We start from the raw sequence: 27,431 nt of genomic DNA, 5'->3' as shown, positions 1-27,431 counted from the left end.
GCCATTAACATTTGCATTTAAGAGTGTGTAATTTTGGTTATATTTCATCTATAGGTTTGACTGCAGTTATAAAACATTCCTGAACTGACAACACTCATTCTGGTAAAAGAAATAATTCTATAATTCAAGCAAAGAGCAACCCACCTCTTCTTCTGTAAGTGAGGGGTCATCTTCTCGAGATTTGTAAGACAATGAACTAAGCCTCTGAAAAAAATAGAGGAAAACAATTCTTATTAACAAGGAAAAGTGGCAAAGACACATCCCTAAGAATAAATATGTCCTAAATGGGTACTTGTATAACTATTTCAAAATTAGAAAAAGCCAACAATGCTATTTTGGAAATTATTTGTCTACAGTCAAGCAGAGTTTTGGGATGTTACAGAGCCTTTGTTATCTGTGTATAATGATGGGTGAAATGATCCACTAATGGCATGGCCTCTAGGATGTTTGGGCTTTTACCGATATGTGAACAATCAGTAGAAATCTATATATGTGAGCGAAATAATAACTCATTTGCAATGTTTAATGAATAATTCTAGAATAACCAGTCACTACTGAAGTGAATTACACAATCAGTTTTATAATTTCAAGTTTTTTCTCTGAAGATCGCGAAGTGCAAATGTTGCTCTGCTTGGCAGCACAAAGACAGAACTGTCATTAATGTTTAATTGCTCACTGTAATTAATTTCCCTAGATTTACAGAATTTTTCTTTAGAACAGGGTACCCCATCACACCCCAACTACAAACAATTGCCCTTAAATATCGCCCAATATCCTCTAGGAGCAGGAGAGGGCGTTTCATCAATGTTAACCTGGGAATGTGGAGATTTTGATACAGCATACTTAGAGGTAATCCAGATATTCTAAATGGTATGGTCATTCTATGTCCTGATAAAAAAAATCCCAACATAATTCAAGGGTGTCTTTAAAAAAAAGTGCCAACATGTCAAGTTCTATCTATCTATCTATCTATCTATCTATCTATCTATCTATCTATCTATCTGTTACAGACTCAAGAATCAAACTACAAAATAGGGATCATGTAAAATATCTTCTTTTCTCCACTCAACAATGTGCAGGCAAGCCACACTGAATCCTAGTATTGGTGGGATGGGGGATGACAACACTGATTCTGTTTGTGTGAAAAAGTGTGTGCTTTAGGAAGAGGAGCTACAACCTAAGATAGCTATATAATTTGATGCAATATGTATTGCTATATACACTTATCTGAGAGTAATGACCTTGAATAAACAATAACAATAACTGTAATTGATATGCATAGCATAGATGGTTGAGATACCACATTATACATCGCTCCATAGACATGATTCCATGTTTTCCCACTGCCTAGTAGCAGTTATTTCCCAAGGGGGCGGGGCACCTTGTGCTGTTGCATAATGGTGGGGAGAGGAAGGTGGGGTTCAGATCATGGAACAGAAACCAATCTCACTCAGCTTTCTCATGAAAGTGGATCAGAGAAATAAGGATACACTCTCATACAATATGAACACATGCTTTTCTTTTCCTCTTCCTTCAGGAGCTTCAAACAGACAGATAGATGTGGTCTGAATCACCTCTCCTTTGGCACATAAAAACAGCAAGTAAACCTCTTGGGAGGTTTGCCACTGTTGGGATGTGGGAAGATTTGGACAGAGCACAAGGGAAATTGAATTGCCTTCTCTGACCATTCCAAAATGGAACTTACGAATGCACAAGTGATTAGAAGGATACTATCCCTAATGCTTATTAAAAAAGGCAATTGTTGTGCATGTTGTCTTCAAACACAATATAAAACAGGAACACAGATAACCCATTGGTCCATCTGACTCAATATAGACTCTCTCTGGGTTTTCAAATAGACCACTTTCCAGACCTACCTGAAGATACCAGAATGTAAAACAAGTAGTATGCAAACTCTACTGAGGAAGACCTTTTCATTCATTCACACACACACATATGCACAACAAATGTTTTATATTTATTAATACACATTCGTATTAACACTTTCATATTACATAAATTCTGCAAAAAAATTATTCACAAAAACTGGTATTCCCCATTTTTTATCTGTGTGTATATGTATATATACATGTGTGAATGTGTCTATGAATTTCCATCTAGCTCCACATCTTTGTACTCACTCGGAACAGCTCTCTAGTGTTCACAGAGTATTAATTTTTAATCAGCAAAGTCATGAGATTTGTGTCCAAGATTCTTACTCTCTCCCATTTTTGTGTTTGGTGGCCAACTACTGATGGCACTTGCATGAGTTGGTTCCGCTCTTGAACAAGAACATATTAGGGGAAAAGATAGATTCATTAACAACTTGTTGGGAAGTGATAAATCATTCTGTACTGACAACGATGGAAAAATAATCATTATGCAAATGTCTGCAAACATTTTAGAACTCATTAATTTTTTAATACTCTTGGAACAGCCGCCAAATGCATACAATTTCCTTCCCTACTGTAGCTATTAGAATACTATCTCATGCATATCCCTTGCGTGTATATAACACACAGCTAAGGCACATAGGTGTACCTGTTGTCCATGTTTATAAATTCATTCTTTTCTTTAGTCAGAAGAAATTGCTAGAAAATTTCTACCACCATTGGTAAATAAAGAAATTCACCTTTATTTCTATCCACTAATGACAGAAAGGATTTGCTATTGCAGCCTTGAAAACACGGAGAACAAGTCTCAACTTTTTATAAGAATTATAAAGCTGGGCTTTAGCACAGCTGATAAATTACCAGCAATGATAATATCTAGCAACCGAAAAGTTGCCAGTTCAAAGCGTGAGCTCCTGACTTTCAGCCCAGCTTACTGTTGACCTAAACAGTTCAAACACACTTGAGCTGTAAATAGAGAAATTAGGAACCGCTAAAACAAGCGGAGGAGGTATTGTACAACACCATAAAGAAAAAGATCAGAAATGACCCAGTGACCAAAAGGAATGTGGAAGTTCTGATGGCTCTTTCTCACAGAGGATGGCGCGACAGTACCCCTGTGGCTGGATTCGAGCACAACCTCTAAGGTGCCAACAAGCTGGACGTTGCACAACATACCTCCTTTCTGTTCTGTTGTTTCTGTCTCTCTTGTCCTGTCTATCCAAAATGGCATTGAATGTTTGTCGTGTATGTGTACTCTTATCCACCCTAAGTCCCCTTGGGGAGATAGGTCAAAATATAAATAAAGTGTTGTTGTTGTTGTTGATATTATTTTTATTATTTTTTAAGATAAGATTTACCTTGTCAGGGTCACTGGGCCCTTCAGTTGCCTCTTTCTCCTCCTCGACCTCCTTCTCCTGTACATTTTCATTTTCATCAAGGAGTTTCAGGGGGACTGGAGGCGGTGGTTCATCTTCCACGTCTGGAGTGTTGCTAAGAGGACTCTCTGAATTTGCACTCTGGCGGCTTTTTTTATTTCTGTCAACTGAGGCATACTCTGCCGATTCAACCTTGGGTGCCAGAACATGGCCTAGACTTCCATTAACAAGCACTGCAGTTTTTGGCTTGCACTTCTCTATGCTGGATGTTGCTCCCAGTTCTTTAATTTCCTTCACAGTTTCATACAAACAGTCTTCAACTATGTTTTCTTGGGAGGAGCTGTCTTTCAGCACTTCGTAAGGGCCCTCCATTCCCAGACCCTGATCATTTTCTGTACTTCTGGTAGACAAAATAGTGTCTATGGCATTATTTGGAGGAATCCTGGGGAGCTCCCTGCTCTGATGGCATTTCAAAGACCTCCCCAGACTGTCTTGTGGTTCCAGCAGGTCTGTGACAGAGGTCTGTACTTCTTCATAAGGCTGGATACAAGCAGTTGTACTATCTTCAGAAAGAACTAGGAGAAAAATATGTAGATGTATAGAATAAATGGCTAAACAGAATTATAGGACCACTTGACCAACACATGGCTATCATAAAAGAACATAATAAAAAAACTCTAAAATTATAAAAGTAAATAAAGAACAAAACTCAAACACAGGGGAACTCCAGACAAGAAACAATCAGGAACAGCTAATCACCTCTCAACAAAGGATTCCCCCATGCAGGAACAAGCCACACCTAAAAACTGTAAGGCCATCAAATGCTAATCAAGGTGGCCAATTGTAACATTCACACCTAGCTCCAACAGACAAGAGTTCTTTCTCCCACCCTGGACTTTCCACAGATATATAAACTCAATTTTCCTGGTTTCCAACAGACCTCACAACCTCTGAGGATGCCTGCCATAGATGCAGGTGAAATGTCAGGAGAGAATGCTTCTAGAATATGGCCATACAGCCCGAAAAACCTACAACAACCCATAAAAGAACATTTTTTTTCTGATTCCAAAAGCAAATACTACACCAGGCAAAGAAAAAAAGAGGGGGAAAGAAAATCTAATAAGACAAAATGGATGCAAAACTGTGGCTTTGCTAACTGGACAACTAGTGGTACTGTCCAGCTTGCTATTCTTACTATCTGAAGATGAAATTAACAGCTACCCAAAGCTGGAAGATTCAAAAAGGTGTAAGCTTATTTCAACATGGTTGTATTTACAAATTCTGATCTCTTTGAAGTCGGTATTAGATAATGTCTTGATCGACTACAAGTAGTGATTTTCTTGTCAAAAAGAACCCTTGGAAACAGAGATGGCACGACTTAAGAAACACCCCTTTCTAGACATTTTAATTGCACCCAGACTTTCACTTTAAATGCAACACCACTTGGCAAGAAATTGTGCATAAAATTATCAAAAGACAATGGTTCATTACCTAAATAATGGTTTCTCTGTCTTCAGGTGCGGTAGCATTTCAAAGTTATTGTGACTTATATTCACCTATCAAGACCTAGTGGCTAACCTTATGCACCCAACTTAGTTTAAAAGTTATTTTGGTTAGGGCCTTGTACTAGCCTTAAAGATGCAGTGACAGAGAAATACACTGGAAAGGCAAGAAGAATATCAGGTGTAGGGATATAGCTTGTTTGTTTTATTTAATGAACATCTTGTAGAACAGATGAACTTGCTTCTTACATTAATTAAGAATGAGTTTAAAGGGCCTTTTCCATTTTTAATCTGAAAAGTTATTTCAGAGACCAAATGAATGGGTTGTTATTGCCACCAGATAATGCAGCTTGAATTCGTATAGTCAGCCTTCTTAAGGTTGATTGCCTACAGTTATATTGGACTAGACTAGAGTTCTCATCCTAATAGACATACATAGATAAGGGTAAAGGTAAAGATTTTCCCCTGATATCAAGTCTAGTCGTATCCGAATCTGGGAGTTGGTGCTCATCTCCATTTCTAAGCCAAAGAGCCGGTGTTGTCTGGCTCTTCCAAGGTCATGTGGCTGGCATGACTGCATGGAGGGCCATTTCCTTTTCGCCAGAGCAGTACCTATTGATCTACTCACATTTGCATTTTTTGGACTGGTAGGTTGAGGCTAACAATGGGAGCTCAACCCGCTCCCCAGATTCAAACTGCTGACCTTTCAGTCAGCAAGTTCAGCAGCTCTCCAGTTTAACCCACTATGCCACCGGGAGCTCCTTCTTATGGACACATATGGAAATGAGAGCACATCATTTGAAATGAATAGACAAAGAATTAAGAAAATGATATTAATATTACATTAGAAATCAAAGCTTACCATCACCATTACTGAGTCCTCCATTCTGTTCACTACTAGCCAGTGGATCTGTAGCTAGACTTGTGACTGAGTGACTAAATGCCTCTTTATCCGAAGGCTACAAAACAAAACATATATTTCATTTGATCAGATCAGGGCATGAGTTATTACTCATAAGTATTATTATAGAATGTTGCTTTGGATAGTCCATGACTATCATAAATATTGGAACAGTGGAATAGTGGAACAGCCACTAGCCCTAGCCAGGACACCAATATACCGTATATACTCAGGTATAAGCTGAGTTTTTCAGTGCTTTTGTAGGCTGAAAAAGTTCCCTTCAACTTATATTCAAATCAAAGTTATTAATTATTTTACTCTGTTGTTGTTATTACATTTATCATTTTACTCTATTTATTGTTATTATTACATTTACATTATTTTACTCTATTTATTATTATTACATTTATTATTTTACTCTTTTATTATTATTATTATTACATTTATTATTTTTCTCTATTATTACTGTTGCTATTACGTTTCCATTATTTTACTCTATTATTATTATTATTATTTAATTACATTTATTATTTTACTCCTTTTATTATTATTGGAAGGGCACGTAAGCTCATTTACATTGAAGAAGGCTAGAATAATGGTTTAATCAGAGTTGGACAGTCTTATCTTAAATTACAGTTTTACGTAAATATTAAAAAACATTAACCTACGGATGCCTCAATTAATGTAATGTTATTGGTAACTATTTTTATTTTGAAATTTACCAGTAGCTGCTGCATTTCCCACCCTCAGCTTATACTTGAGTCAATACATTTTCCCAGTTATCTGTGGTAAAATTAGGTGCCTTAGCTTATATTCGGGTTGACTTATACTCAAGTATATGCAGTATATATACTTTTATCACAGCTTAGTTTGAGCACTTGCAACCAGCTTTTTCCCTGATCAGCTATGAAATCAATGGTTAGTCTTAGAAGGACACACTTGACTTACATATAAAATGGGAATTTTGCTCTTTACCACTTTTCTTATAAGGTGTACAATGCATGAGAAGGGAAAGGAAACTAAAGGTCCATCTACACTGACAAATTAATGCAGCTTGGAGCTAGTTTCAAATTGCGGTGGCTAGACAATAAACTCCCACAAAAGTACATGAAATAAAGCTCTTAATGGGCATCTGTAGTTTGTGTAATCACCATCAGCGAAATCTTGCTTTGATACCAATTTAAAATTGACTAAAATGGCCTGTGGAGATGTGCCCAAGGATGGTATGTTTAAGCTGTCTCCAATATTCTAAAGTACAAAAAGCCACTTGCAAATAATAAGTAATTTTATTTTTACCACATTCATCAGATTTTCATGGTCGCCATTCAGCTGCTTGGGCCTCTTCTCCCTTTAATGCAATAATGTTTAGGCATGTTATTAAAATAGTCCCAGTATGTGTCAATATCCAGCAATAAGATTAAATATCTTGGCAATGTTTACATAATACCAGAGATGGGTTGTTGTGACCTCACAACCTCTGAGGAAGCTTGCCATAGATGCAGGCAAAATGTCAGGAGAGAATGCCTTGAGAACATGGCCATATAGCCCGAAAAAACCTACAACAACCCAGTGATTCTGGCCATGAAAGTCTTCGATAATACCAGAGATGAATGCCAAACTTCAATTTTACACCAATGGCTCTTTCAAGTATTCAAGTTAAACTGCTGGTGGTGCTCTTTCATGTTAGTTTAGCCTGGTAAGTAATAATAAAAAGTCAAAAAGAAGCACATTCCCTATTTGTACCTTACATTCTAGGTTTATTTTAAAATCAGACACTTTCCTTTGAAAACACAGAATTGTAGAAACAAAGCATTGGAAAAGACCACAAGAGCCATCCAGCCCAATGCCCTGCTATGCAGAAATCAAAGCACTTCCAATTGATGTCCATCCACTTACTGTTTAAAACCTCCAAAGATGGAGACTCCACCACATTATGAGGCATATACAATTATAAAACAGCTCATAGCGATGTTTAGGTAGAACCTTTTTTCTACCTAAATCCATTGCTCAGTGTCCTAATCTCTCAAGCAGCAGAAAATAAGATTGCTCTGTCTCCAAAGCAGAACAGAATGGTATTATTACTTCCTTCTATCTGGACCAGGCCAGCACAACTTAGCCATAGTAAGTGGATGAAATTGAATAGGCTAAACTTTTTTGGACCGCAGACAGGTTCTTAGTGCCTCTCTCTGGGTTTCTGAGAGGGAGCCTTTCTCTCAGAGCAAGCAGCAAAGCAAACTAGCCTCAATTTCTCTGCTTCCCTTCAATGTGGTGGCAGGTTGCCGTCCATTTCTAAGGGAAAGAAGAAGTGTTTCAGGTCTTGTCTCTGCTGCTCTTCCTTTCTCTTTGCCTCTGGGTTGCCTCTGTCATCTCCTTCTCCTCTGGAGGGAAAAACCACCAACTTTGCCCTGTTAATTTCCCTCATTTCTGAGGGAGAAACTTAGCTTTGCTATGAAGATCCCATACATAAGATTCTTCCTCACAAGGAAAGGAAATGAACAGTGAGAAGTTGGTGGTTTTTTCCACTGGAGGAGGAGATGACAGAGGCAGCCCAAAGAGAAAGGAACAGCCGCAGAGTCAGGTTTCTCCCTCACAAGCAAACTGAACAGAGTTAGTAGTTTTGAGAAGGAGACAACAGAGGCAAAGAAAAAGGAAAAGTGACAGAGGCAAAAACGGAGGCTCTTCTTCTTTACTGCCTCCTTCTCCCTCTAAAATGGTCAATCTAGTGTTAAATTTTAATATAACCTGGAGCCCAGGATTCCACCTGGCTTGAATAAAGCTCAGTTGAATAAAGCACCCCTGACAAATGGCAATCCAGCCTCTCAAAGAAGGAGCCTCCGGGACAGAGGGTTCCACTGTTGAACAGCTCTCACAGTTAGGAAGTTCTTCCTCATGTTCAGGTGGAATCTCCTTTCCTTGGGTTTGAAGCCCTTGTTCTGTGTCCTAGTCTCCAGGACAGCAGAAAATAATCTTGCTCTGTGCTCCCCATGACTTTTCCTCACATATTTATACATGGCCATCATGTCTCTTCTCAGCCTTCTCATCTTCAGCCTAAACATGCCCAGTTCTTTATGCCGCTCCTCATAGGGCTTGTTCTCCAGACCCTTAATCATTTGAGTCACCCTCCTCTGGACACATTCCAGCTTGTCAACATCTCCCTTCAATTGCAGTGCCCAGAATTGGGCACAGTATTCCAGGTGTGGTCTGACCAAGGCGGAATAGAGGGGTAGCAGGACTTCCCTGGATCTAGACACTATACTCTTATTTATGCAGGCCAAAATCCCATTGGCTTTTAAAGCTGCCTCATGACATTGTTGCCTCATATTTAGCTTGTTGTCCATGAGGACTCCAAGATCTTTTTCACACATACTGTTCTCGAGCCACGCGTCCCCCATTCTGTATCTTTGCATTGCATTTTTTTCTGCCTAAGTGGAGTATCTTGCGTTTGTCACTGTTAAACTTCATTTTGTTAGTTTTGGCCCCTCTCTCTAATCTGTTAAGATCATTAAGCTGACAGGCAAGGTCAGCTCTGGTAAGTATTTGCATGAGAGGAGCAGGTATGGTCACCTATATTTCAGAGCAAGGAAGTGACAAACTACTTCTGTGTGTTCCTTGTTCAAGAAAGTCCTATGAAATCCTTAGAGTTGCCATAAGTTGTCAGGAGACTTGAAGGCACATAGTCTGCTAAAACAGCAGTCTGCCTCAAAAACACCATTCCACAGTAAAGGTGTTAGCATTTCAGACACCAATGATATCCTGATTTTCTTTCCCTGAAAAAAGATAACATAGCTGTCTACTCTTTTGGAATGAAATCCTTTGTAGTGGTATTGTGTAACTCCTGGAACATTCTTACAAATAGACATCAAAAGGAATGCTTAGTGTTTGTTTCAAATTATCTGTTGCTCTTGGCATTTTGCAACATGTTCTGCATGTGGAACACTCTACTGGCTTGGAAAAAGGAAGAACAATAGAAGACAGACAGACCTCTGCATGTTTTGATAAAAATCGAATAGTCTTGACCACTGTTCAAAGTATGAGTTAGAAATAGGGACTTATTAATGGGAAACCATGGGTAGAACAATGATTTCCTATGCCACCCTGAGTGCACCTTTGGAAAACTTGCTCAATGGGATACTAATATGGAGCATGGTAAAAGTAAAGGTTTTCCCCTGACATTAAGTCCAGTCGTGTCCTACTCTGGGGGTTGGTGCTCATCTCAATTTCTAAGCCGAAGAGCTGCCATTGTCCGTAGACACCTCCAAGGTCATGTGGCTGGCATGACTACATGGAGTGTCATTACCTTCCCTCCAGAGCGGTACCTATTGATTTACTCCCATTTGCATGTTTTCCAACGACTAGGTTTGCAGAAGCTGGGGCTGACAGTGAAAGCTCACGCCACTCTCCAGATTTGAACTTGTGACCTTTCAGTCAACAAGCTGAGCAGCTCAGTGGTTTAACTCACTGTGCCACCGGGAGCATGACATCCCTTTAATATACCCTTTAAAATACCACTGAAAAGTATGTTTCAGAGAAACAGATGGTCACAGCTATATACCTTAAAGCAGTGGTTCTCATCCTGTGGGTCCCTAGGTGTTTTGGCCTACAACTCCCAGAAAACAGTTTACCAGGTGTTAGAATTTCTGGGAGTTGAAAGCCAAAACATCTGGGGACCCAAAGGTTGAGAACCACTGCCTTAAAGACACAAGATCCCATTTGATCTTGGAAGGTAAGCAAGATCAGTTTTGGTTAGTACTTGGATGGGAGACCATCAATGAATATTACATGCTGTAGGCTATACATCAGAGGAAGAAACTGGAAAACTCCACTAATTAGTCCTTGCGCAAGAAAATCTTATGAAATTCATAGGATTGCCATAAGTCAACAGGTGTCTTGAAGGTACACACACAGACACAAACACACACCAGTCACTAACAAGAACATTTCTCAAACAGAATAAATACATTTCATCATCCTGTGAAAATTGGTGCCGAATTCCACACTAATTTCTCCTTCTGTACTTCTAAAAATAGCATTTAATCGAAAGTAGACTAATGATCAGGTCTATGATACCATACATGCATGCCCAATATGATTCGTATTTGCAATCACTAATTTGATCCCAGAAGTTTTTCTAACAAAGCATCTGTTTTTTTTTAAATGTCATCAATGATTATATCAACAGCATCTGTGTAAGGAAGGGATTTTGTTTAATTGCATTTCTGGGAAAGTTCCTGCTACATGAATATCCTGATGCCACTGCCAGGCTAGCAACATGCTAAATTATTAAAAAATGATTGCTAGATAAGGTCTGGAAATATAATTTGCACAGCTTGTTAGAAATGCCCAACAGACGGATTTTTAGAAAAAAATATTCTGTTTTCTTCCTTTGAGTTTCTTCATGGATATAAGTTGCAAAAGAGGGCAATAGTTGTGAGCCATAAATTTTGGTAAAAATTCTTTGGAGACACTGTATTCAAATTCAATTTAAATATATGTTTCCTACTTTTGTTCTTATTGTTTTTTATGAACAAGAGAGATTAAAGGATCAAATATAGGTTCTAAAATGGAAAAAAAATCTTGGGTTCTGTTTTTCAAGTGATCAGCAAGGCAAAACAAATATATGCCACATGCAAGGTAAATTAATATATGTCACATCCTGGTGATGGAGGAGCCGCGATGGCACAATAGGTTAAACCCTTGTGCTGCCTGAACTGCTGACCTGAAGATCAGAAGGTTGGCAGTTCAAATCCGTGAGACAGGGTAAGCTCCCTTTTGTCAGCCCCAGCTTCCCACGTGGGGACATGAGAAAAGCCTCCAACAGGATGGTAAAACATCTGGCCATCCCCTAGCCAACATCCTTGCAGACGGCCAATTATCTCACACCAGAAGTGACTTGCAGCATATTCTCAAGTTGCTTCTGACATGTGAAAAAAATCTTGGTGACATAGGCAACTGGAGTATTAATCCCAAACTCAATTTAAAAGCATACCTTAAAGAATGAGCTTGGTTTTGAGTAGATGGAAATTTAACATACTCTCCAACATTTCACAAATGAAAACATGGATAACAATAAATGAAAATAAGCAGTGAGTAAGGTGAACCAAATATTACTACCAAATATTATAGTTATTCATGGATTCTGTATCCACTGATTCAACTATCTATGGTTTAAAATATTTTAAAAACAGAAATCTCAAAAAGCAAAGCTTGATTCTGTTACTGTATACAAGGAGCTCCAATTTACTATGTCATTGTGTAGAATGAGAACTGAATATCTGTGAATAATTTCATTTGAAATGTTCACTGTCTATCACTAAAGATATAGTTCTCCCTCCACATCTGCAATTTGACTTTGGCAGATTTCATTATTCATGGATCTGATTCAAATGTTCTTTCTAGAAAGCTTTAGGTCCTCTACTGCAATTTTATAGTAAGCTTTCAGCAGAAGTTGACCATACGATCATGCTGGAAGACCTAGAATATCACAGAGAGTATTCTCTCAGGTAACAAACTAGCTATTTGTTTATTCATAGTTTTGGACTTTCAGGAAGATCCTGTGCTCCTAACCCCAGTAAATGGAAAAGGTTGACGATATAGTTATAGCCTGGTCTCTGTTGCTGTGACTCTAGAAGCGATGAGGCACACTTCTTCTGCAGTGGTGCTGATATGTCGGTCTAGAGCAGGCATGGGCAAACTTTGGCACGCCAGGTGTTTTGGACTTCAACTCCCACAATCCCTAACAGCCTCAGGCCCTTTCTTTTTGCCTCTCAGCAGCTTAAGCGGCTGAGAGGCAAAAGGAAAGGGCCTGAGGCTGTTACGAATTTTGGGAGTTGAAGTCCAAAACACTTGGCGTGCCAAAGTTTGCAAATGCCTGCTCTAGAGTGTGACATTTTTAGAGAAAGCATTCTGCTCCTGTCTTTACCTGGACTCTTCTTGCCTAAGTCCTTACCTGTCACAACTTGAGCAAAGGAAGATGAGAAAAATCAAAACCAGGAGCATTGTCATGGCTGCCAAGCCTCCCCAGACGATGATATGAAGCAGACTGGTGCTGAAGAACCCAACGTCCGGTCCCATGATATAACAAGGATGTGCTGCAAAGGGCCGAGTTGCTCAGTTCCCACAAGACTTTGGCATTTGTGTTGTAAGGTGTTTCTCTGCAAAGAAGAGGAGGAAGGAAGAAGACATTAAAATAAAGCCTAACAAATATGTGGCTCACTAGGTGATAGTATCTAATACATTTTGAAGACAGCAGGAAAATAGGAAGACTGGGTTGACTAAGGGTGCGTCTATATCAGGGGTCCTCAAACTAAGGCCTGGGGGCTGGATGCGGTCCTCCGTGGTCATTTACCTGGCCCTCACTCAGGGTCAACTTAAGTCTGAAATGACTTGAAAGCACACAACAACAACAACAACAATCCTATCTCATCAGCCAAAAGTAGGCCCATACTTCTCATTGAAATACTAATAAGTGTATATTTGTTAAAATTGTTCTTCATTTTAATTACCATCTTGTTTTTAAGTGTCTTTTGTGCTACAAATAAGATATGTGCAATGTGCATAGGAATTCATTCATGTTTTTTTTTTCAAATTATAATCCGGCCCTCCAACAGTTTGAGGGACTATGACCTGGCCCTCTGTTTAAAAAGTTTGAGGACCCCTGGTCTATATTATAGAAGGTGTAGTTTCACAAGGTTTTTAGCCTTCTCTGCCAAAGAGAAAGGTGTTTCACCAAACTACAGATCCCCGGGTCCCACAGCATTGAGCAATGACAGTTAAAGTCGTATAAAACTGCATTATTTCTACAGTGTAGATGCCTCCTAAATCAATCAAGTCACAGTCCTGAATTTTTAAGACCCGAACAGGGCTAGATGTCTTGGAGGTCTCTCCTTCATGGGATTGTAACGTATTAAGGCCAATATAAAGGCAATGAACAGCAATAGGCATCTTGATGATAAAGATGAAACTATGAACTTTAATATATTTAAAATAGTTCTGAATCATCAGTAGATAAGAGCTCAACTTTAATTAATGAACTGGACTAACCAAGGAGAGACACCACATTGAATAAAGCTATTCAAAACTGTACTCTCTCTATCAGTGGTTCCCAACCTTTTTTTTTTTAACCAGGGACCACTTTGACCAGGGACCACTCTCCAACATTAGTACCAAAAGGGTTACAAATCAGTTTTTGGTCAACTTTAGATTCGGTTTGGTTAACTGAGATGCTGATTCAGAAAACCACATCAGCTCTAGTTTCTGATACAGAATATATGCCATCCAGTAGTCACTATCTGCTCACCCACAGAAAACCATATTTAATAAGCCTTGGCACTACAAGGGGGTTTCACAAGACTAGTTGCTCTCATGGCAACGGTGTAGTAATGGTGAGGCCATGGACCCTATTTTAGTTCTTGTGGGCCGCTGGTGGTTCACAGACCACAGGTTGGGAACCACAGCTCTATATGTTCAGAAGCAGTTTCTGTTAATGCAACTGCTCTGCTACTGAGCCCCAGAACTGCCATATTTACAGATGTAATCCAGCACACAATTCTGCAGTAAAATCTTTAGTCTTTATATTAGGATGAGTGGTCAAATTATGTTCTTAAAGCACAATTTTCTTAGTCTGGATCCAAATCATGGTCTCCTAGATTTGACTATAAAAGTCAGTTAATTCCTATGGATACGTAAAAAGGTAAAGGTTTTCCCCTGACATTAAGTCCAGTCATGTCTGACTCTGGAAGTTGGTGCCATTTCTAAACCAAAATGCCAGCGTTGTCCATACACACCTCCAAGATCATGTGGCCAGCATGAAGGTATGGAAAGCTATTACCTTCCTGCCAGAGTGGTACCTATTGTTCTACTCACATTTGCATGTTTTCGAATTGCTAGGTTGGCAGAAGCTGGGGCTAACAGTGGGAACTCACAATGCCCCCTGGATTTGAACCTGCAATCTTTTGGTCAGCAAGTTCAGCAGCTGAGTGATTTAATCCACTGTGCCACCAGGGTTTTTATCTTATGGATAAAAACAAGAAATGCATGAGTATGTCTGATACAATTTTTTGCCAGACACATGCTATTTTGCATTAATTATCTTTGCAACTACGGGCATTTTTGAAATGCAGATGTCCTGATACTTCTAATTCAAAACAGTATATTGATTTATTTGTTAATTTGTTAAAGCCATATTGTCCTGCATAATAACCACGTTATTTTTAAGACTTAAATTAAGAGACTGGGTTCTCAATCAAAGTGTAAAAATAGCAGTACATTATTGGAAGTTATTACAGAATCCAAGTACACCACCTTGAGATCATTAGTGGAAAGGCAAGAAATAAATGCAACAACCAATACATAAAAATAAATGACTCTTTTCTTTGCATGATCGGTTTTTGTATTCAATAATAGTTCCAACTTTGGGCACAGGGTGGCGGTGTTACACCGTGATTCTCTTTCAGTATTCAAGCAAAAATTGCTGGATATTATGTAATGCAAATAAAAAGCTATATTGTATACTGAGCATCTAGAGACATTTTTGTACCCAGGATTTTCAATATAATTTCATTATAGGTTAATGTTACTAATTAAACACCAATCATTTTCTTGCATTAGCAATAGATGTTGAGTCAAAGAGAAACTCTTCAATGGTAAACCATAGAGATATAGCACTCTCTGGCTTTTTCAGGAGACCTGTGTTTATCTGAGCCTTGATATTAATATATCTGTCATGTCTTATGTCATATGTAGGAAAGGAAATTGGTTTTCAAAGAAATAAATAATTTTCCAGAAGGAATGTTTAGGGTCTGTGAAAGGTCCACACAGTTACTGAGAACAAAGTAATATCATATAATAAGCTAACAAGAATTCATCCCTATAGATTTTGCAGTTTATAGAACATACACATAGCAGAGTCATTCACAGACCAAAAAATGGCACTAAGACCCACTAAGAAACTCCAACAAATGGTCAACCGTATACCATGCAGCTGTGGACAAGTCTACATAGGGACCACCAAATGCAGCATTGCACAAACTCGAATCAAGGAACATGAAAGGCACTGTTGACTACTTCAACCAGAGAAGTCAGCCATAGCAGAGCACCTGATGAACCAACCTGGGCACAGCATATCATTTGAGAACACAGAAATGCTGGGCCACTCTCACAACTACCATGTCAGATTACACAGAGAAGCCATTGCAATCCACAAGCATGTGGAGAATTTCAACAGAAAGGAGGAAACCACGAAAATGAACAAAATCTGACTACCACTATTAAAAAAGAACCTATAAATTCAGGACAGTAAATAAAGAAAAATACTCAGAAAACAGGGGAATTCCAGACAGGAAACAATCAGGACCAGCAAACACCTCCCAACAAAGGATTCCCCCATTCACCTCTAACAGACAAGAGTTCTTTCTCCCACCCTGGACATTCCACAGATACATAAACCCCATTTGTCTAGTTTCCAACAGACCTCACAATCTCTGAGGATGCCCGCTATAGATGTGGGTGAAACGTCAGGAGAGAATGCTTCTGGAACATGGCCATACAGCCCGGAAAACTCACAGCAATCCAATAAAACTTTGTTCCAAATAGAGGCTGCTAAGTCACCAAAACTCACATCTTTCAAAGCTATTATCATTCAGATCCCCTGTTATTGAGACAACTTTACTCTCTTTCCATCTTGTCAAAGTACAGATATGTTCTGCTGAAAAAAAATAAAGTTTTATAAAAAAAAATACAAAAGCACCAGAAAGCCTTACAGAAAAGAGGAAAAGAAGACTTTCATCATAAAACCTCAGATAAGAATGAAGTGAGATAGGACCAATGATGATTCTTATAATAGGCAGGCACACAAGAGATAATCACTGATGCACATAAACGGCCAGTGCTTGGTTTAACACCTTTTCTCTTTATTAGGATATTGCAGAGTTATTTCAAATCCAATTTACAGAGCTCAGTGGACATGTTTGAACCATAGCAATGAAGCTGCCATAAAGTCCTCCTGTTCTATCATCTTCATGTCTGATGCCAAATAAATGAGTTATGTTAGTGCAGTGGTTCCCAACCTTCCTAATGCCGTGACCCCTTAATACAGCCCCTCATGTTGTGGTGACCCCCAACCATAACATTGTTTTTGTTGCTACTTCATAACAGTCATTTTACTACTGTTATAAATCATAATGTAAATACCAGATATGCAAGATGTATTTTCATTCACTGGACCAAACTGGGCACAAATACCCAATGCACCCACATGTAAATACTAGTGGGGTTGGGAGAGGGTTGATTTTGTAATTTGGGAGTTGTAGTTGCTGGGATTTATAGTTCACCAATAATCAAAGAGCATTCTGAACTCCAACAGCGATGGATTTGAACCTAATTTGCCACACAGAACTCCCATGACCAACGGAAAACACTGGAAGGGTTTGGTGGGTATTGACCTTGAGTTTGGGAGTTGTAGTTCACCTATATCCAGAGAGCACTGTGGACTCACGCAATGGTGGATCTGGACCAAACTAGGCACAAATACTCAATATGCACAAATGAGAACACTGGTGGAGAAAACAGACCTTGACTTTTGGGAGTTGTAGTTGCTGGGATTTATAGTTCATTACAATCAAAGAATATTCTGAATTCCACCAACGATAGAATTGGCTCAAACTTCCCGCATGGAATCCCCATGACCATCAGAAAATACTGTGTTTTCTGATAGTCTTTGGCGACCCCTATGACACCCCTTCACGACCCCCTCAGGGGTCCCGACCCCCAGGATGAGAAACACTGTGTTAGTGCATCCAAATAAATTGAATACAAGTGTAGGAATATCATACACACACACACTGATGTGGTCATACAGATATATCTTTTAAATACAAATCCATTAATACAATATCCAAAGTTTATTTTCTTGATTTTTTTTCATCTCCACTACCATCCTCTTGTTTTTCCCACATAAAAGTATATGAAATTTTATGTCAAACAAAACAAATATGTGCCAATTGTGTGTCTCTGTATGTATCTGTCTATTTATCTATCTATTCTCTATCTATCTATTTTTTGCCTCTTCAGTTGTTTCATCATCCAAAACTCTTTTTTCCTCTTGCTGCCCTGAATTCCAAAATTCTCCCTTTGAATTTTGTAAACTGATGTACATTCTGTTCATTCCATTTAAATTTGCTTGACCCCACTTACAATTTCTGGCAGACAAGCTAAAAGCCTTTTCCTGCCATTTGTCATGAATAATTTTCTTTCTTTCTTTGACCATAATTAATTAATGCACAATGCTGAAGTCTCGGTTCCATTTTTTTAATTTTTGGCAGGAGATTTTGAAGAACAGTTCAGTTATTCATCCAAATGCAGACCTCAAGGGATCAATCACACTACAGAATTAAAGTGCCATTACTTTTGTCTCTGCTTCAAAGTTTTGTGCAGGAAAATGGGAACCAAAAATAAGTATGGCAGCCACTATATATCTGTGGATTCTGTGTCCATGGATTTATCCATGGTTTGAAATTGTTTTTAAAAACATTAAGATGACAAACCTTGATTTTGCCTCATATATCACTATATATAATGGAGCTTCAGCACCCATGGATTCTGGTATCCATGGGTGATTTGGAAGCAAATTTCAGTGGATACCAAGTTGTAGCCAACTTCAGTTTTGTTACATTTCTTAATCCCTTTATATAGAAAAACAGATTTTGGGAAGAAAGAATGTAGCCTAGCCGCATCCAGCCAGGTCAATACTCAGGTGTATTCTGAAACACTACACGCAAAATAAAACTTTGTAAAGTTTAATTTGAAGGCAAATGCAATAAAAATTAAGGCCAAGACCAGATTCCAAATCTTTAATCTTTTGGTGGGGTTTTAATAAACTGCGTTGGAATTGTTTACTACCCACCTAGTATTTACCTCTCACTGAACATTGAGAAAACCAAAGTGCGTTTCTAGCAGGCACCAGCCAATCCTTCTGCAATGCCAGAAATACAGCTTAATGCTGTAATGTTAGAAAATGTTGACCATTTCCACTACCTTGGCAGCCACTTTCCCACAAAATTCAACACTGACACTGAAAGACAACACTGCCTGAGCCCTGCAAGTGCAGCTTTTTTCTGAATGAAGCAGAGAGTGTTTGTGGATTGAGATCTCCATAGGGATACAAAGGGGCTTGTTTATAAAGCTACTGTCCTCCCAACCCTGTTATATGCCTGTGCAACGTGGACTGTCTACAGACGTCACACTCAACTCCTGGAATGATTCCATCAGCATTGCCTCCGAAAAATCCTGCCAATCTCTTGGGAAGACAGATGGGCAAATCTCAGCATGCTGGAAGAAGCAATTGAAGCAATGCTCCTACACCATCTACTCCGCTGGACTGGCCATGTTGTCCACCTCCCAAAGCAGTTACTATACTCCGAACTCAAGAAAGGAAAATGGAATGTTGGTGGTCAGGAAAAGAGATTTAAATATGGCCTTAAAGCTAATCTTAAAACCTGTGGCATAGACACCAAGAACTGGGAAGCCCTGGCCCTTGAGTGCTCTAGCTGGAGGTCAGCTGTGACCAGCAGTGCTGTGGAACTTGAAGAGGTACGAATAGAGGGCAAAAGAGAAAAAACGTGCCAAGAGGAAGGTGCATCAAGCCAACCCTGACCATAACCACATTTCACCTGGAAACAGATGTCCTCATTGTGGAAGAACATGTGGCAAGAATAGGGCTCTACAGTCACCTATGAATCCACTGCCAAGACCCTACCCTTGGAAGCCCATCATACTCGGACAATGTGGGATTGCCTAAGCAAGTAAGTAAATAAGTAAGTGTTTTCCTCTTATAAAAGCAAGAAGAGCACTAAAGGACAGAGAACAATAAATCAATCCCAGGATCGAAAGAGTAGGGGTGTTAAAGATATTGCAAGAAGCAGCAACAAGGAAAGGGGTGGCTTGATTATAACTAAAAAAAAATATTCAGGGGAAAAAAGGGTTAAAGTTAATATCTTCACTGCCATAGCTTCAGGGAAAAAAAGAACATATTTCAATAGGTTGTGCCCAATACTGGGTTTCTTAAACCCAGATACCTGGTGTTTTTAGACAGATTTAAAATAGTGGTCTTGCCTGGAAAGCTACATTCCTTAATTAACTGCAGATATAAAACTGTTCAAAACAGGAAAAAAATGAAGTGGATCACATTTCACCAATTGGAAATGCCAAGGGAACTTGAAATTGATTGCAGAAGTATTGCAGAGGTTTTCATAAATAATAATAAAGGTGATATATTGTTTCTTGCAGCCTTCACTGGCCATGAAATTAATGCCTATAATGTTGCATTCGTGCACTGCAGTCTTACCTAATAACTGAATGGAGCATGCATTATAGCCTAATTATCACATTATAACCTCTTGTTCCCTTTCTTTTTGTGCCTCATTCTCACATGGTGTTTTTAGGGATGGAATTACACCTGGATCTTGTGCGTTTTGGGTTCAATAAGATGACCATCAAACTGTCCAGAGTTTCCATAAACTCTCCAGTTCGCCTCAAGAGATACTTCATGCAATTGGATCTAAACAGCTGGGAATGAAAAAGCAGGAAGCTAACTTGGACGATATGAACATAAGAGATGTAAGAAAAAGAAAAGGAGCAGAGGATTTCCTATGAATAAAGCAAACTTCAACATTGCTGTGACCTCACCAGACTGTACACAAGCCATAAAAGCACAAAAAATGCAGCCAGTGCTTAGGTGGGGTGCGGAGGGCAATGTGAAGTTACACAGGAGGGATGTGTACTGATGAGGTTTTAATTTTTTGTTTATGCTCATTTTAAAGAGCACAGAAATGAAAGCCTCCCTCCATGGATTTCTTTAGTTATGACACCATAAATTTTTGACACTCAACATTTCCAGCTGAGCAGAGGGAGAGCTAATCCGATCTGTTAAAAAAAGTTGTTTTCAAAAAGTACTTGGCTGTACATACTTCTATCTTGCTAATTAAAATCTTTGGAAGATTTTTAAATATTTCAACACTTCTTTCTTGGCTTACAACAGCATTTCACAGCACACATTTTTGCTCTGGTACATTCTTGACTGTGTCTGCCATCTACTTTCTAGATTCATTTCTCTGACAAATATTTTCCTTGGAGCATCACAAACCACAGGGCTCCCCTGGTGGTGCAGTTGGTTATACTGCTGAGCTGCTGAATAGAGCAGGGTGAGCTCCCATTGTTAGGCCCAGCTCCTGCTAACCCAGTAGTTCGAAAACATGCAAATGTGAGTACATCAATAGGTACTGCTTCTGCAGGAAGGTAACAGCGCTCCATGCAGATATGTTGGCCACATGACCTTGGAGGTGCCTATGGACAACAGCAGCTCTTTGGCTTAGAAATAGAGATGAGCACCACCCTCCAGAATCAGACACAACTAGACTTAATGTTAGGGGAAACCTTTACCTTTATCACAAACCGGTAAGTACAATATATTGTCTGGTGGCTTCCTGAGAAAAATTAATACTTGTATTCTTATAAATATAGAATTCTTATAGGGAAAGTGTTTAAATAAGAATAGAACCACTGAAAGTGTTCTGAAACTCTAGAAGCCTTCAGTCTCAAACGCAGGACAAATGCATTTAGAAGTCTCCAGGGAAGAACCTCTTAATTATTTTTTTTACAAAGAAGCATCTGAAGATTCCCCCTCCCCCCAGCACTGAGCTCAGTTTAAAGCAATACTGTCAGCTCTCCACATTTGCTGGTTTCCTTATTTGTGGATTTGATTAATATATCCTCCAGTGTGACTCAATGGTCAACTTCTGCTGGAAAGTCATGCTTACCTAGACATTTGTAGGTCCTCCAGAAAAATTCTATGGTCAACCTTCAGCAGCAGTTGACTACTGAATCATATTGGAGGACCTAGAGATTCCTGGAGAAGTAAAATAGTAGCTGTTTTTAGTTTGTGGTTTCTCCACCTTTATGGGTGTTGTGTACTACTTAATGCCCTCAGAAGTATACTGTAATTCCAATCACTTCTTGTGTACTAGAGAAATTATTTATTTGGCAAAAAAGGATGTGCATTCTACTTTAAAGCCACAAATAATTGAACACACTTTATGCCTTAAAAGAGACAGACTGATAAACAGAAGACAGATGCAGATAGAGTGAAAAACTCAACCCATTTTCCCTAAATTTCATAATGCAGAAATCCAGTTCAACATGTAATGTAGCCAGCATGTGACCAGAAAAAAAGAACCAACACTCAGAATGAGAAAAAAAAATAGACTGTCAAGAAGAAGTCCACTCAAAATTCTATCTGGTTGTATCCCAAGATACTAAGTTTTAAATCAACCAAGCACTCTTTTACACTGGCAATGTTTATTGTTTAATATGGTACATTTTATTACTGGCAAGGGAATGCACAAAGCTATTCTACAGAATGGATTTTTAAGGTAATATAAAAATAGCAACCTTTGTGCAATATCTGTGACACTCTACTCACTGATGATTTTTATGAGAGAGTTAAGCTATTCCACCATGTATCATGTATTTCTTATGGAATAATAAATAAAACAAACTAAATTTTAAATCTTTTTAGTTCCATTTCCCCATGCACTGTTCACTTTGCTGCCCATCTTCCTCATGTAGAGAGGGAAATATTAAAACTAGACTATGTCCAGGATGCTGAAGTGAATAAAACTAAATTGCATTCCTGAAATAATGATTTGAGAGAAGAGGGTTTTCTTTTCCCTTAATGCTACAGAAGAAATATGATTATAATATCTAATGATCTGCAACAAATAGTCTTAAAAGCTAATGAACATAAAGCTTTTCCTTCTCAACCTAATTGGGTTGCTTCAGTCAAGATGTATTTGGTGAAGGGAGAAGAGAGGGTTACTGTTGTTAACATTGTTGTATTTCCCACTCATGGTGGCCTTATGGAGAACTTATCATGGAGTCTTCTTGACAAGATCTGTTCAGAAGGAGGTTGTTTTGGCTTCCTCTGAAGCTGAGAAAGCATGACTTGTCCCCATAACTGAGTGGGGATTCAAACTCTGGTCTCCTGGGCCCTAGTCCAATGTTCAAAGCATCACACCAAGCTGGTGCAGAGGAAGGAGAAAGAGAGACCTTTTGTAAGATATTGTATTATAATATATTTATTATTTTTATAAACCTAAATGGTAGACACTCACCCACCTTTCTCCTGCCAGACATGTTTTTGTGCCTATATACCTTCAATTTGTCTGTTGGCCTCAGGGGATTCCCATGAATTTTATAAGGTTTTCTTAGGCAAGGCATACTCAGAGGTAGTTTTGTCAGTTCCTTCTTCTGAAATTAGCTTACAACACCTGATATTTGTTGGTGGTCTCCCATTCAAGTACTAACCTGGACTGAACTTGCCTAGCCTCCAAATTCAGACAGGATTGAGAACCTTTAGGGTATTTAGGCAGGCGCTGCAGTTAAAGACTTCTATTTGCACAGATAATAGTGTACTTTACCAAACAACACATCATAGATTACTTTATTTGCATAAGATTCTTGGCTGTTCATAACAACCAAGAATTTTGCAAGGAAGCTTTGCAAGAACTGGGTTCTATGTTTTGCTTATTGTATCTTATCTCACTCATTTTCCAAGAGACTAAGTCCAGAATATGTTAGGCTAAGAGAGAGTGGTTGGTCCAAGGTCATCCAATAAGTTTCATGGCTGACTTTGGATTTAAACTTGGGTCTTTGTGATGTTACAGGCACAGAACGAGGAGACTGAATCTAGGTACAGGGCCATTTAACACACACACACACACACACACACACAAATCTAATGTAGACATTCCTTAAAGCATGGAGATTTTAGGTATGGCAGATTCATACTGATTACATTATTCACATTAGGCATGGAGTGGAATAATAGCTGTTCTTCTCTAGTAGTTCTCCATTTTTGGTCCTCCAGATGTTTCAGACTTGGATCTCCCAGCATGCTTGACCCTTCACTGATCTGGGTGGGGCTTCCTATGAGCTGACATTTAAAACCCCCAAAGGGCCAAAGTATGAGAACAACTGCTCCATAATATACTAGCAAACATTCTGAATGGCAAAGAAACAATGAGTGTTCAAATATTTCTAGGTCTCAATCTTGTTGTGAGTCTATTTCTCTGTTCTTCTCTAACCAGACTGGATTGGGGGAGGGAGGGGGGGGGGTGAATTCTACTTTTAGTCAGCTATGCAAAAAATAAAAGGAGAGCTTTAAAATAGTTTGTTGTGTGTTCAACTTGGCACTGACACATGCCACAGGGATTTGGTGGCAAATTTATTCAGATTGGGTTTGCCATCATCTTCCTCTGAAGCTGAGAGAATGTGACTTGCCCAAGTCTGACTGAACAGGGATTTCATCTAGTCTAATACTCTAGCAACTACAACATGCTGGCTCTCATATCATGTTAAAGGTGTGTTTGTGTGTGTGTAAAAGGTTCATAGACAGATTAGAAAATCCATCTCTCTCCTCTCACTGTACAAATGGGCAGAGAGAATGCAACCTACAAGAGTTTGGGTGATGTGATTTGCACCCTTTCCTCCCTGGAAATCCAAGGGTCAAAATCTGGCACCTTTCAAATGCAAAACATATACTATATCACTGCGCCATCTCCACACACTGCCTGCTGTTCAAAATTCTGATGGAAGATGTACATACCTCTGTTTTTTGAGTGATTTATATAACTGTCACCAAAGTACTGTATTCTCCTTTTGTCAATACAAGATTTTGGGGAAAACATGAAATACATACATAAATTTAGCTCATCCCTGTTAACATTCTTGCATGTAAGAGAGGGCTCAATGCGTGTGGAAGCTGAAGCAGGAATACTACTTGCCATTTTATAAGTGATGCTTCAATACTATCTTGACAGTTAAAATATACTCCTGTCTGGTGTGATTAGTTTCATGTTGTATTTATCTTATGTTTAAAAAGTAGCTTTGTGGTACCTAGCTTTTCCTGCAATATTTTATTGAGTGGCATTTTTTGTTATAGAAACTACCGATATTTAAAGCAGCCCAACAATCTGATTTGTTTGCCCTAAATATAAAAAAAACTGGTCGCTAGTTGCTTTGATTGATCTCAAAAGATATAGTTTGTTCATTAAGAATATAAGAGTCCTGCTAAATCTGATCAAAAGTCTATCTAGAAAAGCGTTCTATTTCTATTCCTTGCTGCAACAGCTCTATTGACTACTGACTTGTTTCCAGGCACAATTTAAATGCTGGTTTTGACCTATAAAGCCTGGCTCAAGATCAGGTTATTTGAAGGGTTGCATCTTTCTTTATGAGACCGTTACAACATTACAATAATCTGTGATAAGTGTGTGGATCTCATGATGAACTGCTTTCCTGGTAGGAGGGTCGTGGACACCATAAATCATCTTAAGATAGTGCTAGTATAGAGTCAGAGTTAGTTACATTCAAGTCTTGTTTTGGGTTTCACATAAGGATCTGGCTGTCCATTTGTATAAACACAGCTTGGACTAGGTAGATCTTCACTTTGATTCAACTGCTTATTGGGACAATGGGAACAATAGCACCTTCATGTTCCTGTTGCCCAACAAGTGGAATATAGAGAAACACTGTTTTTGCAACTGGAGTAATAGATACCTACATGACTTGAAGCCATGAAAGTTTTCTCCTTTTCAATGCTGTCTAGTGATAACAGGCCAAAGGTACTCTTTATTCCCATGCAGATGTCTGTACTAGCACTTAGGTAATGCTTTCCAGTATTTTCACTTCAAAATGCTCATCATGTGCCAAGCAACAAGTATCATTAGTTTATGCAGGATAAATGGGGAGTAGGGCCTGCTAGAAGACCTGAAGGCTTAGGCATATTATTAGAGCAAACAATCTGTTATACTGTTGTAGGGCCAAGATGTAAACATTCAGGAGGCAAACAAAGGGGGAGCTTTACAGAGTATAAAATTAGAAAATTGCCTGTGCACTAACAGGCTTATGGCAAGGTTACTTATGGCACACTTGCCTTTAGGACTCAGCAGGCATATACTGCAGCATATTGTGTCACGCCATCTGCTGAACAGGCAGAATCGATCTCGCAGTCTGTGTGTCCTGCTTTGCTAGCAGATTTACCCACTGTGACTAAAACACACGCATGCAGAACCGATGATTAAAAACAGCCAGATCTGATCTTTCTAGGAAGGTAGGAGAAGTCTAACACTGACTATGTTTGAAGGAGGAAAGGAGATGAGCCATGCCACACAAGTCATTTTAAGAAACATATATTTGGAAAGATTTGCTCTTTTCTCAATCAGTTTGCAAATCTGCGCTTCAAACAAAATTCACACAGTAATTACTATAATTGAGATGTCGACAGCATTTTAAATTTACATGGTGCAGTATAAATACCGGCTAATTAAAGCTCACTCTAATTTTGCTCAAAGGATAAAGGATCATATTAGGAATACAAGAAGCTGCTTTATACTCAATCAGGTCATTGGCTTATCAGGTATAGAACCAATAATATAGATTGGCAATAGTTCTTCACAGTTTCAAGCAGCATGCAAAGCAAGTGTTGATGTAGGGGAAAAAGATAGAGGGAGGAGGTAGCACCACATTGACTGTACATACGTGTCCCTTCTCTGCAGGGGAAGAAGGGTTCACTTTCCACAAAATCTAAAATAATGAAGCTATTTTACTCAAAACTTTGTCACATTTTTTTTAAAAAAATATTATGTACACAGATTCTATTTTGATGAAGGAATGATTCTTCACTGGAATCTGTCAATCACTCTATAGCTTTGTTCAGAGGAACAGCTGCCACCACATTTCATCAACATTAAGCACTTTGTTTTCTAGTCATCTGCACTTAGCATGCTGTGGTAAGAAAAAGCACTCTCTGCAAGACTTCCTGTCCCAACACTTTCTGTTCCATCTGTCAACTCTTTCACCTTCCAGGCCCTGAGTCTCTCCAGTTAGTTCTATTTGTGGGCCCAGCAGCGAATGTGCGGCTTTGCATTTGGCAAGAACCAAAACAAAGCACATTTTGTTGAAACGGCACAGGGCACAGTTTATTGGTTACAGCTGAATAGGCTTAGCACACAGCATGTGTCTGGATCCAAGCACTGGTCAACCCACTTGCCAGGCAGTGAGATCCATTCACTCACCCCACTAATGGATAATGCTGGAACGAAAGACCCACAAAGACAGAAGCCACTATGTGGTTACCCTGCCATCTGGGAGTAAGGCAGAGCCATTTGCTCCTTATCTGGAAATAATTCTGTGGATTGCCTCCACCTGCAATGTCCTCTAAGAGTCTCCCATACCATGTATGATGTTTGCATGAGCCAAAACTACATTTGTTCCCCAAGCTGTCTGACTAATTGTGTTATAGAAGAATTAGCTTACATGGCTGGGATTGGAGGCATGGCTGGGATTGGAGGCTATATTCCTGCCAGTCAACCAAGCTGGCTCTGACTGGCTGGTCTTCAACCTCCATACCAAAATCTGGAAAACTATGTAAAACTCTGAGAATGCAGAACAGTCCCAGTCCCTGGAATACTGTCTTCACCTGCAGCCATGATCTTCTTTTGATAACTCCTGATGAGTGCAAACTGCTTCACAGTCCATCACACTTAGGATCACCTTGCATTTTTCACCCCTATTCTAAGTCTCCTGAACATTTTCAGCCAGACACTCCTGTTCTGAATACTGAGTGATAGCGGATTTATTTTCCTCTATCCAAATGCCTGTTGCTTAGAAATCATGCCGCTTTCCAGAAATAAAACTCTTTCAAATGTTC

At 39.0% G+C, this 27,431-nt stretch overlaps 1 protein-coding gene across 3 annotated transcripts in view; it reads right to left on the bottom strand.

Moving 5' to 3' along the window:
* Nucleotides 1-27,431, bottom strand: part of PAG1 (phosphoprotein membrane anchor with glycosphingolipid microdomains 1) — a 124,274-nt gene that overhangs the window by 6,158 nt on the left and 90,685 nt on the right. For all 3 annotated transcript variants that reach the window (XM_067467384.1, XM_060775532.2, XM_060775531.2), the window contains 5 exons: nt 12,618-12,822; nt 6,968-7,019; nt 5,633-5,729; nt 3,251-3,843; nt 145-204 (listed from right to left, as the gene is read on the bottom strand). In XM_067467384.1, coding sequence (XP_067323485.1) covers nt 145-204; nt 3,251-3,843; nt 5,633-5,729; nt 6,968-7,019; nt 12,618-12,742 — 927 coding nt within the window. In that variant the 5' untranslated portion in view covers nt 12,743-12,822. The remainder of the gene's footprint in view (nt 1-144; nt 205-3,250; nt 3,844-5,632; nt 5,730-6,967; nt 7,020-12,617; nt 12,823-27,431) is intronic.

Source organism: Anolis sagrei, chromosome 4 (assembly GCF_037176765.1).
Source record: "Anolis sagrei isolate rAnoSag1 chromosome 4, rAnoSag1.mat, whole genome shotgun sequence".
In the NCBI taxonomy this organism is placed as follows: domain Eukaryota; kingdom Metazoa; phylum Chordata; class Lepidosauria; order Squamata; family Dactyloidae; genus Anolis; species Anolis sagrei.
The sequence above is the reverse complement of the archived record's forward strand: the minus strand, read 5'-3'. Positions and strand labels throughout refer to the sequence as shown.